Genomic DNA, 15132 nt, shown 5'->3' on the forward strand with positions numbered 1-15132 from the left:
TTGTCACCATTTCTCAAAACTCGACGCGATTGGCTGGTGCAGTAACGTGGGTGTGATGTCACTGGGGAGCGCCGAACTCTAGTTTCCAAAGTTTTTATGTGGAGCTATGGAGAGCTGATGGACAAAAGCGAGTGTCTGTGTAATTAGCCGCGTAGATAACAGGTAAGAGATTGGCTAATCGATAACAATACCTGTAAGAAACCAGTTTCCTGCTCTCTACTCGCAGGAACAGTCGTAATGCATCCTCTTGATCAACGCCTTAACCGCAGCTTCAACAAACTAGCTGTTAGCCGCTTATGATGCTAACGTCCATCTCCGCGTCTCCACCAACTGACGAATGGACAACTAAGACTTAATAACGGCATTTAATTGAGAATAGGTGGTACATTATGATAAACTACAGTTGCAGCAGTTAACTGTCTGAACTTTAATGCTAGATTTAACTTGTCAAATTAGCTTTGCCGTTAGCAAGGTGGCTAGCAAGCAAAGCTGGATAGCGTTAACTGTAAACATCGGCACGCCCACTTCCCCCAGTCGTTACGGCAGTTTGACAGCTTATGTTTTAACGTCAATAAGTGAATGTTTTATTCCCTGAAGCCATCGGAAACAAAATATCTGAATGAGGTTTCAAAAATTTTACGTGTTTGTCCACCCAATCAAGACATCACTCAACGTCAAAGTACTGTCAATCAAATCAGTGCAAAGAATGATTACTGATACCTGCAGCGTCATGTGTGTGTGTTCTTCAGGGGTGGAAGTAACTAAGTACATTTATTCAGATACTGTACTTCAATACAATTTTGAGGTACTTGTACTATAGCTGAGTATGTCCATTTCATGCTACTTTATACTTCCACTCCACTACATTTATTTAAAAGCTTTAGTTACTTTTCAGATGAAGATTTGGCACAATGGATAATATAATAAGCTTACAACACATTGTTAAAGATGAAACCAGTGGTTTCCAACCTTTTTGGCTTTTGACGTCTTACAAAAAGCAGTGTTTAGTCGGGGTCACATTTCACATGTCTATGAGTTGTTAACAGCTCCACCAAATAGTGATTTTTCCCTCTAAACTTCTCACATGCTTTCGTTTCAATAAATGTTCAAATGATCCAATATTTCACCACAAATCAAAGTTTAGAGAAAAAGTCCAAAAACTGAAAACAGATGTTTGTATCAGAACTTCATCTTTCCTCTCCCATTAATCATCTCACGACCCCTCAGATTTATCTGGTGACCTTTTGGAGGGGCCTGACCCCTAGGTTGGGAACCACTGGACTAAACTAGCTAACTGTATATAAAGTAGTTGAAACTAGCTCCACTTCCAGCAGCTACAACAGCAACATGCTGCTCTAACACTGATGATTCAGTATTAATCATCTAATGATGTCATATGTAATTATATATTAGTCAGAGGAACCAAACCACTACTTTTACTGTAATACTTTAACTACATCAAGCTCATAATACTTATGTACTTTTACTTAAGTAGGATATTTCATGCAGGACTTTTACTTGTAATGAGTTTTTTTACATTGTTGTTTTGGTACTTTTACTTAAGTAAAGAATCTGAATACGTCTTCCACCGCTGGTGTTCTTGGGTTGGCCACCTGTGTCTTCTTACAAAGATAATGTTTCATTGTCACACGTCGCTGCAAGGGGATACAGCAAAGAACAATGTCAACTTTTAATTACATTACATGTTGACTATCAAACCATGTATGGATGAAAAATGAATGGTGAACCTGTAAGGAGAGCTAAAAATATGACATATGATATTATACTGTACTTATTTCAGGTTGTGTGACATTAATACAGTATAATAAAACACAAGGAATTTGTATCAGTATTTAGCTTCAATTATATATTGATATTGGCTGTGCTGTGTGTTCATTCTATATCTACTTAATAGAAACTAGCAGAGGAACATACATTATGAAAATGAGTTATTTTATCAACTTATGAAGTTTACAGAAGTAACTTTACTTATTTAGTAAATTCAGTAAACAAATATAATCATCTTAGAAGTTCCAGTAGATTCATTTTTCTGGGTGCACAGAGACATTGATAGCATCGACCCGTATTTGTTTTAGTTACTCTGTGGTGTCTTATGAAATGACTTTCAATGTTTGTTTTGTTACTGCAGTATTCAAACACTGAATTCAACAGCTTACAAATGACATAAATGCCTCTTATTGAATTCTTCCCTGCCCTAGTAATCTAAAATATGCTGACACATCTAACAATACAGTCCTTAAGGCTTGGTTTTATGGCACCGGGGCATGTTTCCTGAAAGCAATTAGCGTGCACTGCTTCCATGTATGTTGCGAATGGTGCCAGCGTCTTGTTTCATAAATGATTGTCATTTGAGTCATACGGTCCTCTCACATGCTCATGCATTAGTCACAAGTATGGTGTTCCCTTGGATATGGTAAATGCTTCAAAATTAACGCTCATGTTGCAAGTCACAGCTTGCATGTTGCGAATTTGGTGAAACAAGCCCCTGGTATGATGGAGCCAGCACCTCCAAACCTTCAAACCATGAAGAGACATAGAGATTTAACTACAACAGCAGTGCCCAGGATAAACAGTGAATTTAATTGCTGAGAAAAAAACAAAGAAGTCAAGAATGTCTTAATCAGTATCAATCTAAAAACAATAGAATTATAATGCTTGCAAGTGTTGTTATTGTGAACCTGCCTCAGTTCTCTCGTTATGGCCACATCTTAAGCAGAAAATGTATGAGAGGTTTCACTTATCAGAAACTTTCAAGCTACTATTGTATAAAATAATGAGGAGCACATGTGTGAGAGGAGCTGGGTAGTTGGTACATAGTATTGGTTAGGGCTGTCAGGATTTTGATTCTAAATTGAAAATCGATGGAAATGAGTGTTTGATTTGGACCTTTGAAATCAAAAGTAGGATCGGCAATTCTTCAACTTTTATTTTCTCTCCACCCACACCTACTTTCATGTGTCGGAACAAAAAAAACCCAACAAAAGCCTTTCAGAGACGACACAGCGTAGCTTACCGGCAGCCTGCAGCTGATTACTTTTCAAGAAACATGGAAATTACCTCAATCGGACATGGTGGGAAAGCAACAGAACAGAAAATCCTCCTGCCTCCGCCGAGACATTGATAGCATCGACCTGTATTTGATTTAGTGACTCTGTGGTATCTTATGAAATGACTTTCAATGTTTCTTTTGTTACTGCAGTATTCAAACACTGAATTCATCAGCTTACAAATGACATAAATGCCTCTTATTGAGTTCTTCCCTGCCCTAGTAATCTAAAATATGCTGACACATCTAACAATACAGTCCTTAAGGCTCGGTTTTATGGCACCGGGGCATGTTTCCTGAAAGCAATTAGCGTGCACTGCTTCCATGTATGTTGCGAATGGTGCCAGCGTCTTGTTTCATAAATGATTGTCATTTGAGTCATACGGTCCTCTCACATGCTCATGCATTAGTCACAAGTATGGTGTTCCCTTGGATATGGTAAATGCTTCAAAATTAACGCTCATGTTGCGAATTTGGTGAAACAAGCCCCTGGTATGATGGAGCCAGCACCTCCAAACCTTCAAACCATGAAGAGACATAGAGATTTAACTACAACAGCAGTGCCCAGGATAAACAGTGAATTTAATTGCTGAGAAAAAAACAAAGAAGTCAAGAATGTCTTAATCAGTATCAATCTAAAAACAATAGAATTATAATGCTTGCAAGTGTTGTTATTGTGAACCTGCCTCAGTTCTCTCGTTATGGCCACATCTTAAGCAGAAAATGTATGAGAGGTTTCACTTATCAGAAACTTTCAAGCTACTATTGTATAAAATAATGAGGAGCACATGTGTGAGAGGAGCTGGGTAGTTGGTACATAGTATTGGTTAGGGCTGTCAGGATTTTGATTCTAAATTGAAAATCGATGGAAATGAGTGTTTGATTTGGACCTTTGAAATCAAAAGTAGGATCGGCAATTCTTCAACTTTTATTTTCTCTCCACCCACACCTACTTTCATGTGTCGGAACAAAAAAAACCCAACAAAAGCCTTTCAGAGACGACACAGCGTAGCTTACCGGCAGCCTGCAGCTGATTACTTTTCAAGAAACATGGAAATTACCTCAATCGGACATGGTGGGAAAGCAACAGAACAGAAAATCCTCCTGCCTCCGCCGAGACATTGATAGCATCGACCTGTATTTGATTTAGTGACTCTGTGGTATCTTATGAAATGACTTTCAATGTTTCTTTTGTTACTGCAGTATTCAAACACTGAATTCATCAGCTTACAAATGACATAAATGCCTCTTATTGAGTTCTTCCCTGCCCTAGTAATCTAAAATATGCTGACACATCTAACAATACAGTCCTTAAGGCTCGGTTTTATGGCACCGGGGCATGTTTCCTGAAAGCAATTAGCGTGCACTGCTTCCATGTATGTTGCGAATGGTGCCAGCGTCTTGTTTCATAAATGATTGTCATTTGAGTCATACGGTCCTCTCACATGCTCATGCATTAGTCACAAGTATGGTGTTCCCTTGGATATGGTAAATGCTTCAAAATTAACGCTCATGTTGCGAATTTGGTGAAACAAGCCCCTGGTATGATGGAGCCAGCACCTCCAAACCTTCAAACCATGAAGAGACATAGAGATTTAACTACAACAGCAGTGCCCAGGATAAACAGTGAATTTAATTGCTGAGAAAAAAACAAAGAAGTCAAGAATGTCTTAATCAGTATCAATCTAAAAACAATAGAATTATAATGCTTGCAAGTGTTGTTATTGTGAACCTGCCTCAGTTCTCTCGTTATGGCCACATCTTAAGCAGAAAATGTATGAGAGGTTTCACTTATCAGAAACTTTCAAGCTACTATTGTATAAAATAATGAGGAGCACATGTGTGAGAGGAGCTGGGTAGTTGGTACATAGTATTGGTTAGGGCTGTCATGATTTTGATTCTAAATTGAAAATCTATTGAAATGAGTGTTTGATTTGGACCTTTGAAATCAAAAGTAGGATCGGCAATTCTTCAACTTTTTTTTTCTCTCCACCCACACCTACTTTCATGTGTCGGAACAAAAAAAACCCAACAAAAGCCTTTCAGAGACGACACAGCGTAGCTTACCGGCAGCCTGCAGCTGATTACTTTTCAAGACAACATGGACATTACCTCAATCGGACATGGTGGAAAAGCAACAGAACAGAAAATCTTCCTGCCTCCGCCGAGACATTGATAGCATCGACCTGTATTTGTTTTAGTGACTCTGTGGTGTCGTATGAAAGGACTTTCAATGTTTCTTTTGTTACTGCAGTATTCAAACACTGAATTCAACAGCTTACAAATGACAGCGTAGCTTACCGGCAGCCTGCAGCTGCATTACTTTTCAAGACACCATGGACATTACTGGAGTTGGAGATGGTGGAAAAGCAACAGAACAGAAAATCGTCCTGCTTCCCTGAAGTCACCGGTGTGGCAACATTTTGTCTTCCTCGTGAGTTTTGTAAACAACAGAAAAACTACAGTTTTAGGCTATGCTACACACTTCGGTAAAGTTGGAGATATATTGAAAGATTCGAACTTCTCAGATCAGTAACTCATAAGCGAAACGCTGTTACAACACAAACAACGTCTCTTTCCTATCGTAGTGAGGTAGACAACGAGCTACAACCTAATTTTTCACCGTCCTCCGAGCTGGACTAATAACACTGCTGGTCTCTATGTACAGCCGGCTGTGGGACGAGTGTGCAAGGACCGTTTACAAAGTGCAACACCTAAACTTGGTTTCCTCACCAAAAAGCCACCAGGATTAATCCTGTGAGGAAACTCAAGCTGTTGTTGTAAAGTACCCTTCTGCCATCTAGTGGCTCCTCTTTTTGTTTTTGTGTTTAACAGTTTTCCTATTGACTGGTGAAATAAGTTATTGTTACAATTTAAATAAATTATTTAAATTTGACCATATCTCTCTGAGGTTCAGGCAAAAAGTTGAAAGGACATAAAAGCAATGGACATAACCTGCCTACTACTAACTACTAACTTAATGGTTTCTTCATTCAGATGGATGACATCAATGTACTACACCACAGATGCCTCCTGAATTTGAGGCGTCGAATCCAAGACATTAGGGATGGACGCCCGGCGCAGGAACGATACATGAGGTTGCTGAAGGACGGAGACACGCTCAGGTCAGCCTGATTTAAACTCACCTTGGTGGGGATTGAGCTGAAGTGATTATGTGGCTTTGTGGGAATCAGAGTTGATCTCAAAAGATGCTTCCGTTGATATTGTGTTGGTTTCTCTGCCTACACGTTGGTGTGTAGCTGTAATTAGGGATGCACGATATTGGTGACGATACTGACTTGATGGGTTTGGGTATTGGCCATGATGTGATTGATCCACATTAAGTACAGTATCTTCAACTATTTTATTATATAAGTCTGTGTTTCAGGTAATCATTCAGTCATGGCAGGTCGTCCACTTGGTTTTTAGCGCCACAGCAATCCCTGGCCTCATATTAACGTTCATAAAAATGATCCCAACGAGTTCCAGGCAGAGAAGTGTACAGAATTGAGATTTGAGGAAAAAGAGAGCACTGGTATTGGCAGATATCCCAAGTTTAGGTATCTGAAGCAGTGCTTGGAAAGATATTCACTGATAATGACTGGTAAACCCTTAAAAACACTATATTTCCCCCTTAAAATCTATGCTAGCCATACTGGAAGTTTACAGTAGATCCTTTGCAATTAGTTTAGTGTAAATAAAATCTTGTGTTTGACTATGAACCTCAGAGGCATATACTTACCATGAATTTCTGTTATATAGTGACTACGTTAAGTAACAAAAGCAATGGATTCTTTATTCTAGCGATTTGATTTGGCTACTTACAACAATATACAACAATACTGATCCAATGGTTCAGAAGCTCCAGTCGACCTTTTTCACAGCAGACCTCGTCATAGTAGGACAAGCACAGGTGAATAATGTTAAAGCTGGCGTGCAGGACTTTTGTGTCCCCCTTCTGGCAGGGACAGTAATTACAAAAACACAGTCAACATGTACTTACGTCATAGGCTCCGCCATAGTGTACTCCGTCGCTACTGTTGTGGCTGTAAAGCGGTGTTTTGAGCGTCACACAATCCCCACAAAATGACTTGTTTCACTATTAGAATTTGATCCTTTCAGTCCGATAACATTTGGAAAGTCTAGAAGAGCCACACGATTAAATTATTTTAGCATGTGCTCGCTCTGCCTGTAGAGCAGAGCGGGAATGTCACACCAGACACCAGATTTTAAAAACTCCATATAACTGTGAAATAGAGATATTTACCTGGCGGTGATAGGCTTAATTTAGCATTGTGAGAACTTTTTTGGCAAGGGTTTGAAAGTAACAGACATTACTCAAGTGTCCCAGTAAGTCATGACAGCATGACACTGGACCAACAAGCATAATACCAGAACCCTGAAATCGAAGCAACTAAGTGGAATTCAGTCATCATTCCTTTTCCTGCCGTGACATGCCAAAATGTCATTGTGAAAATGTGTTTGTCCTCGTGTGTCTCCAGGTTTCCCTTCCATAACAAAACACACATGCTCATACTGTATGTTTAACAGTAACAGCCAATAATCACATGCCTGTCATTTGATATATCATCGTCTAATCACGTGGCTGAGGAGCAGTTGTAATCAGGTTTCATTGTCTGGGATGCACATTATGTCTCATTTGCATCTGCACATATTATGTTGATAGTGTTTCGACAATCCTTCGATCCAAAGATTGAAGAGGTTGTTTTGAGGTGTGTTTCTGATTGTGAGTCCTACTGTTAACCTGTAATTTATTCCCTGTAGTTACCAAGGGAACTCTGAAGAAGTGGGTTGCTATGTGGCTGGCCATCCTTTATCAAAGGGAAACTGCTACTTTGAGGTAAGGCACATTGATAGATGCCTATTGTGACATTGTTGGATTGTAACCGAGCTCTGATTGAGTTGCAAAACCCGATCGTCATCTCTGCTGTCTTTTTTTTTGTGTGCATGATTAGTCGTCGTGATCGCTACAAGCTGCTATCTCTGTTCTCCATTCTCTGTTTACCGTAAAAGAAAAGTAGATAATCATTAGAAAATAAGTGGTCCTTTGCACAATCATTCATTTTGAAATGTTGGGTGGGTGGGTGGATGGGTGGGTGGGGGGGGGGGGGCAGAATTACTCACAATATGATAGGCTTACCACATACCATCGTCCCTAGTTGTGCCCAAGATTGCTTTTCCATCCAGCCAGCAATTTTATCCCCTGGAATCCTGTTGCTGACAATTTTCTCAACTTCATATTAAATTCTGAGTGCCCCCCCACAGTCCCAGTTCACCAGTGCAAAACCACTACCTCAAAAATGTCGTAGCTGCATTGGAATGAGGGATAGGGTGTGGGTTAGGTGGTATCTCTGAGCACAAAGATTAGTCTAACATAGAGTGTTTTTATGCAGACAGGCAGGCAGGCAGGCGGACTGGCAGCAGGACATTCATTTAGCAAAGCTGATGTGCCCCTATGTATCAGCCCTTTTTTTTTAGTAGTTACTCATACATACAGTACAGCAGAGTATGAGGGGGGAAAAAAGTATCTTGGTGATGTAGCACAGGAAAGTTGCAAGAGTTCAGTCATAAATTAGATGCTGAGGGCTGCAGTTTGTTATTTATGAGCCAGCCTGTTTGTGTACGGTGCACGTCAGAGCAGGCCTCGTGACGTGTGGTCAAGTGACTGCAGGTGAGGCAGGCATACTTCCTTGTCTGGGGGGGGTTTTTTTTTTTTTAGGCTTCAGGAGGAAAAATTAAGCTGTACATTATCCAGTGAACCTACGTCATTGTGCTGAGCTACGAATAGAGCCAGACAGACAGGACCACGCTGCATCAGTGTCCCATAGCTATACCAGGCTTTCCTGCAAATGATCTATTTCTTCCACTATTCTTTCCCAGATTTTTTTTCTTGTTTTTTTTTTTTTTGTTTTTGAAAGGAGAAGCACCATTTTGAATATACATTTAAGCATTTCAGATCTGCTTCACTAAGATACAGGCTGACTGTGTGTGCTTTGACTTTATTTATCATGGCTCTAACGTGTCCCTGATGTGTGCCAGATGTGACATTTCCTTTAAATGTGATGTCAAACTCTCATCTGACCTCCAGATCTCTCTCTCTCTCTCTGCTCCCTAGCATGAAAATCCTCAAGATAACAACATTTATATTTAAATGAGAATCACATTTGGAGGCTGATAGATCCCTCTGACATTTAAACAAGTGGATTTTAATGTGGTCATTAACCACAGTTTAATACTACATTATTCTCCACTCTGTGACGCACATGCTGTCAGTTTCCCCAGATATCTCAAAAATTTGGGAGCTTTTATTCTGATAAAGGTCAGGCTACTGTCAAAGTATGCGTCACTGCTATCCTCGTGTTTCTCCACGCTTTGTGCTTTCACAAGGAACCCATTTCACCTTTGTCAGCGCTGCTGCACTTCCTCCAGTTTTTTTTTTTTTCGTCGTCTGTCTTCAAGGCCAGCGAAACATCTGCAGCATTCCACTTGTTTTAATAGATTTATTTAAGAAATTATTATATCAACAAAACTTAACGGCTCATCAGAATCAGATTTATTGCCAAGTAAGAGAGAAAGACAGGTGGTATAAATATATAAATAAAGTATTACAATAAAGAATAAGTACAAGAAATATATTCTATGTGAAGAGAGCTGTTAAGTTTAATAAAATATTGTGCAGGATATTTACTGGGAATGTGCAGATGTTCATAGTATAAGTGGCGTTTCTAACGTGCTAATGTAAATAATAGAAAGACTACAAATGTAACATGTGAGATGTGATGAGCTTACAGATGTGTAGTATAAGATTATAGATCTCACATTAATAGAACATGTAGTGTCTATGTGTGCGGTAGAGTTCCGTGTCAGCGGGGGTCCCGGGCCTTGTTAATGAGGCCAGCTGCAGTCAGGAAGAAACTGTTCCTGCGGTGTGAGGTTTTTTGGTCATGATAGACTGCGGCGTCTTGCCGGAGGGGAGCGCTCGGAAAAAAAAAGAAAAAGTTTATGTCCTGGGTGGGGTGGGAGGGGTCGGCCATGATCTTTCCCACTCGCCTCTGCGTCAGTATCAGTGACTAACATTCCTACTCTTTCCTGATCTAAGTCATCTCACATGTTTTTGTAAGTTTTATTGGGACATTCACACATACATTAATGGATTGTTAATGTGTGGAAGTGGTAGCCTGCAGAGGCCAAGAATTTAGTTTCTTTTAACAAAGCAGAGGTATAAAGTGCCAGACTGGACATCAAAGGAATCAAGCCTGGAGTTTGAGTCAGAGAAACCCGAGAAGTTTAGTTTCTCATGTGCTGATAGTTGTAATGGAGGAGCGGTGATTTGCGGTAGAGAGGTAAAGAACGGGGGAGGCAGGTAGATTTATTTTGACTCAAGACTATGATCATATGGTATGAAGCACAAACAGTGCATGCAATATTGTAATAACAAAACAATGGCGCACAGCATGGACACAGTACAACATGTTATTTAAACAAAGGAAGGTCATTATTCAAAAAGGCACCACATTTACAAATAACCTTTTGGATTATCTGATTGTATCAACAAAATTAATTTAAACAAAAGATGGGCAGCTTAAATAATACCTTGGAAAGTACCTTTCCCGACAACTGGTCATGCTTACAGTCTTACATTCGAACTAAATCAGATACTCGTCTTCTAGACATTTGTCATTAAAAGGTTGCAGATCTTCTGGTTTCTATCTAGTCCTTTATATCTTCTAGTGACCTTTTTAGATGAGTGCAAAATGACTCAGAGAAGTCATCGAGAAAAGAAGAGACCAAACACGTTCTCTTGTGTTTGTCTGCATTGTCTCCTTTCACCTCATTCTGCTCGACGGTGTGTGTCATTTCGCTCCGATTGAGTCGGCTTAGTTGGCGGGCTGGCGTGACGTCTGAGGGGGAGGCGAGGGAGGGGTGGGGGGAGGGGTGGGGGGGGGGTTGGTGGTGATTGTGGAGGTTTTCCCATGTGCTGCCAGTGGCACAGCTGTGTACCCGTGCAAGGAGTCAGACTCTGGGCATTTGGGTGAGCGCCACACAGACAGACTGAGGGCTAGGAAAGGGCGAGATTTACAACAGGCTTAATTTCTTGAGTCGGGTTTTCCATTCAAGGTGTGACTCGGCGAAGGTTCTCACAGTAAAATATAAGACTCGTGTTTTGATTTTGGTTTTCTGCTATAAATCCATGCTGTTTTTAAAAAAAGTACCTCTTCATTTTGCCCACACAAGTGAGTAAAAACATATAAAAAGCCTGCTCTAAGTGTAGCAGTAGGTTAAACTAGCTGTTTCTGGTGCCACAAGTTGTAGTTACATTGTTTTTGTTTGTGTGTGTGTGTGTGTAGGTGACAATAGTGGACACAGGGGTGAGGGGGACCATTGCTGTGGGCCTGGTGCCTAAATTCTACAGGCTGGACCACCAGCCTGGCTGGCTGCCATACTCTGTAGCTTACCACGCTGACAACGGCAAGTAAGTGAAACCACAATCATCTTTGCACTACAGTACAGCATTGGTTTCTTGGATGGTTTGGGGAAAATGGATTGTGGCCTGTTGCTGCTGCATCCACACATAACTACAACAGTAATTCCCTATATCATTCTTCTTAGCTCTTACTTTTCTGAGCATTTTTAAGCAGCATAAAACTCTCTGGTCACAGGAGTAGTTTTGGCGTAATGACGCTGAACCTTGCACCCCAAAACCTTTGGTTGCAAGGATCCAACTAACAGTTATTTTACTTATCAATGAATCTGTTGATTATTTTTTGTCTGTACAAGGAGTACAAAAACCCAAAGTGATCGTCAAATTGTTTTTTTTTTGATGATCACTTGTGTCAACAAAATCAAAGAGGGAGTATCAGTATTTCAACTGCAAATGACAGCTCGAGTCCCACAAAAGTTTGTTCAAACCAGAAGGGAATTTACAATGACATAAAACAGATAAAAGCTGCTAATCCTCATAATTGAGGTAGAACCAGTGAGTGTTTTGCATTTTTGCTTGTTAAAGGATTCAAATGATTAATTATCAAAAATGTTGTTGATAGGGGATGTACCAATCCAACTCTTATTGTGTGGATTGAGTATAGGCCAGACGTGACAGATACACATTAAATACAGCTGCTTTGCCAATGTCGTAAAGTTTTTTGCTATCAGTTACAGTAATTAAGTCGGGCTGTCGACTCAGTTTATAGCGCCGCAGCAATTCCTGGCGTCGTGTTACTTAAGCTGAGGTATCAGAATCTGTATTTTAGAGAAGAAGAAGTAGAAATTGTAAGTAATTCTGAATAAAGACATCCACATAAAGTACTGAAACTAAATTAAAATGTGTAAAAAGTGTACTGGGGGGGGTTTGACGTCCTGTTTTAAAGCTAGATTTACACTCATCTAGCACTTTATTAGGAACACCGGTGCAATCTAATGCAATCCCATACAACAGCTCTGCCATAAATTCTACTTTTACGAAGCTTATACGTTTTCATACATAGTAAACGCTGGTGTACTGGAGTACGTTATATTGTAAAGTCATGTACGTTAATGAGATGGATAAAATATTAGGAAAACATTTCAGTATCATGCATTTAAGTATACCACCACCACCGCCCACTACAACCTCAATAATAAACATAAAATTGAATTATCACCTTTCTGACAATGTCAACAAAAACTGAAAATGTAGAAGCTTCGTAAAAGTAGAATTTATGGCAGAGCTGTTGTATTGGATTGCATTAGATTGCACAGGTGTTCCTAATAAAGTGCTTGGTGAGTGTATATTTGTGCGTCTCGATGTATGGTGTTCCCACCATAGATGGCTCCAGCGTAGTAAATAATTTTATATTTCAGTATCTGATTTCACCTGTTGGTAGCCCCGCCGCAATGATGTATAGACGTGTTGTACATTATCGGTCTGTATTGTGCTGTCTTTATATACTCAAAAGTAACTGTGTGTTTACATTCTTTGATTAACTCTGATAAAATGAGATGAATTGTTTGACATTTTGGGAAATTTGCTTATTATTCCCTTCTTACAGAGAGTTAGATGAGAAGTTCAAAACCACTCGTGTCTGTGGCGTTAGCTAGAGCCTTCAGACGGTTAGCTTAGCTTAGCATAAAGACTGGAAACAGAGGGAAATGGCTAGCTCAGCTCTGTCCAAGGTAAAAAAAAAAAAATGCTTATCAACACCTCCAAAGCTTAGTAGGTAACATGTTCTATGTTGTTTGTTTAATCTGTAAAAAATAATAAAAATAAAATGGCAAGTTGTGGTGCCAGACAGCTTCCAGTCTTTATGCTAATTGCTCCAACTTCATGTGAGAGTAGCATTGATGTTCTACAGTCAAAAGTTTGGACACACCTACTCATTCAAGGGTTTCTTTACTGTTTTCTATATTGTAGAACAACAATGAAGACATCAAAACTATGAAATAACACATATGGAATTATGTAGTAAACAAAAAGAGTTAAAGCTGGAGTGTCTCCCCCTTCTGGCTGTGAGAGTAATTACAAAAACACTGTGGACACGTGCTTACGTCAGCCTACTCTGTCGCCGCTGTTGCGGTTGGTAAATTACCACGAGTGTCACACAACCCCTGTGAAATGACTCGTTTAACTATCAGAATTTGATCCATTCGGTCCGATAACATTTGGAAAGTCTAGAAGAGCCGTACGATTAAATGATTTTATCCTGATTCAAGTTAGCAGAGGGCTAACCGGAAGTTAGTCTCTGGGTGTGCGTTCAAACAGCCAGAGTAGGAATGTCTCTCCCCACATTTAGAGATTTAAAAACTCTGCATACCTTGAAATACAGAGAGATTTATCTGGCTGTGATAGGCTTAATCAGCATTGTGTGAACTTGTTTGGCAAAGGCTTGAATATAATGGACGTTGATTTATATGTAAAAGTTTCACACTGCGGGTTTAAACAAACCATTTCATATTTTAGATTCCTGAAAGTAGCCGCTGTCTTGCTTGATGACAGCTTTGCTCACTTTTGGCGATATCTTGATCTTGATCTACATAATTTTATAAGCCTTATTTTTATAGTTTTGATGTCTTCAGTATTGTTCTACAGTGTAGAAAATAGCAAAAATACAATATAAACCTTGAATGAGTAGGTGCGTCCAAACTTTTGACTCGTACTGTACATGCATAGGCTTCATTAATGTGACCTCATAACCTCACACACACAAGTATAAATTCAGCTTAATCCAAGTCACTTCAGTTATAAAAAGAGTCATGATTGAATTATTATTTTTAGCAGTAACTAGATTACTTATTTTGTCTCCTTTCTTCCCAAGGTTATATAATGGTAACCCTGTGGGGCAACAATTTGGGCCAAAATGTGCTCGCGGTGACCGCATTGGCTGTGGAATACACTCAGAAAATATCGAAGCAGGTTTTACAACAGTCTTTTTCACCAAAAATGGCAAAGAGGTAGGTGTTTTTGATCTTTTTATGACACTCTGTAAGGCTTTATTTCATGGACACAGAAAGGCAAATGAAACCAGCAGAACTGTCTCTGTTTCCTCATCTACTGTTTCCTTATAATCTCCCATCCAGGTAGGTTCAGTGGAGGTTCCTGTGTCTGCGGAGGGGCTGTTCCCCGCCGTAGGAATGCACTCCATGGGGGAGGAAGTGAAGGTTGACCTGCAGGCTGAGTGGTTCCTGGAAGAGGATGATAGTATGATGATGGTGGACAGCCATGAAGATGACTGGGGACGGCTTTATGACGTCAGGGTGTGCGGCACGGTAAGAAGAATGAGTCTTATCGATTGCCTCACTGTTAGAGGATGTTTGGGCGAACGTTTGGGGGAGATTTCCGTAATTCGAGGAGATCAGGTTCATCGTTCTGCGTTCAGAACAGAGATAACTCTTTTGTTTAGTCTAACACAAACATTGCAAGCATGCTGTCGTATTTCTTGGAATTTTAAGGGTTTGTTTTTTTTACTACAAGGAACTTTTAAGTGGTTATGAAACAGTCTCATGATGCCTCTATATGACCTACACAAGCAAACAACACCTCTATATAGTTATTTTAAATGACTGCTGAA

At 39.9% G+C, this 15132-nt stretch overlaps 1 protein-coding gene across 2 annotated transcripts in view; it reads left to right on the plus strand.

Moving 5' to 3' along the window:
* The first annotated feature begins 35 nt into the window (after nucleotides 1-35).
* Nucleotides 36-15132, plus strand: part of spryd3 (SPRY domain containing 3) — a 64964-nt gene continuing 49867 nt past the window's right edge. For both annotated transcript variants that reach the window (XM_067593288.1, XM_067593287.1), the window contains exons 1-6: nucleotides 36-162; nucleotides 6065-6192; nucleotides 7853-7928; nucleotides 11437-11561; nucleotides 14380-14515; nucleotides 14642-14830. In XM_067593288.1, coding sequence (XP_067449389.1) covers nucleotides 6065-6192; nucleotides 7853-7928; nucleotides 11437-11561; nucleotides 14380-14515; nucleotides 14642-14830 — 654 coding nt within the window. In that variant the 5' untranslated portion in view covers nucleotides 36-162. The remainder of the gene's footprint in view (nucleotides 163-6064; nucleotides 6193-7852; nucleotides 7929-11436; nucleotides 11562-14379; nucleotides 14516-14641; nucleotides 14831-15132) is intronic.

Source organism: Thunnus thynnus, chromosome 6 (genome assembly GCF_963924715.1).
Source record: "Thunnus thynnus chromosome 6, fThuThy2.1, whole genome shotgun sequence".
In the NCBI taxonomy this organism is placed as follows: Eukaryota; Metazoa; Chordata; class Actinopteri; order Scombriformes; family Scombridae; genus Thunnus; species Thunnus thynnus.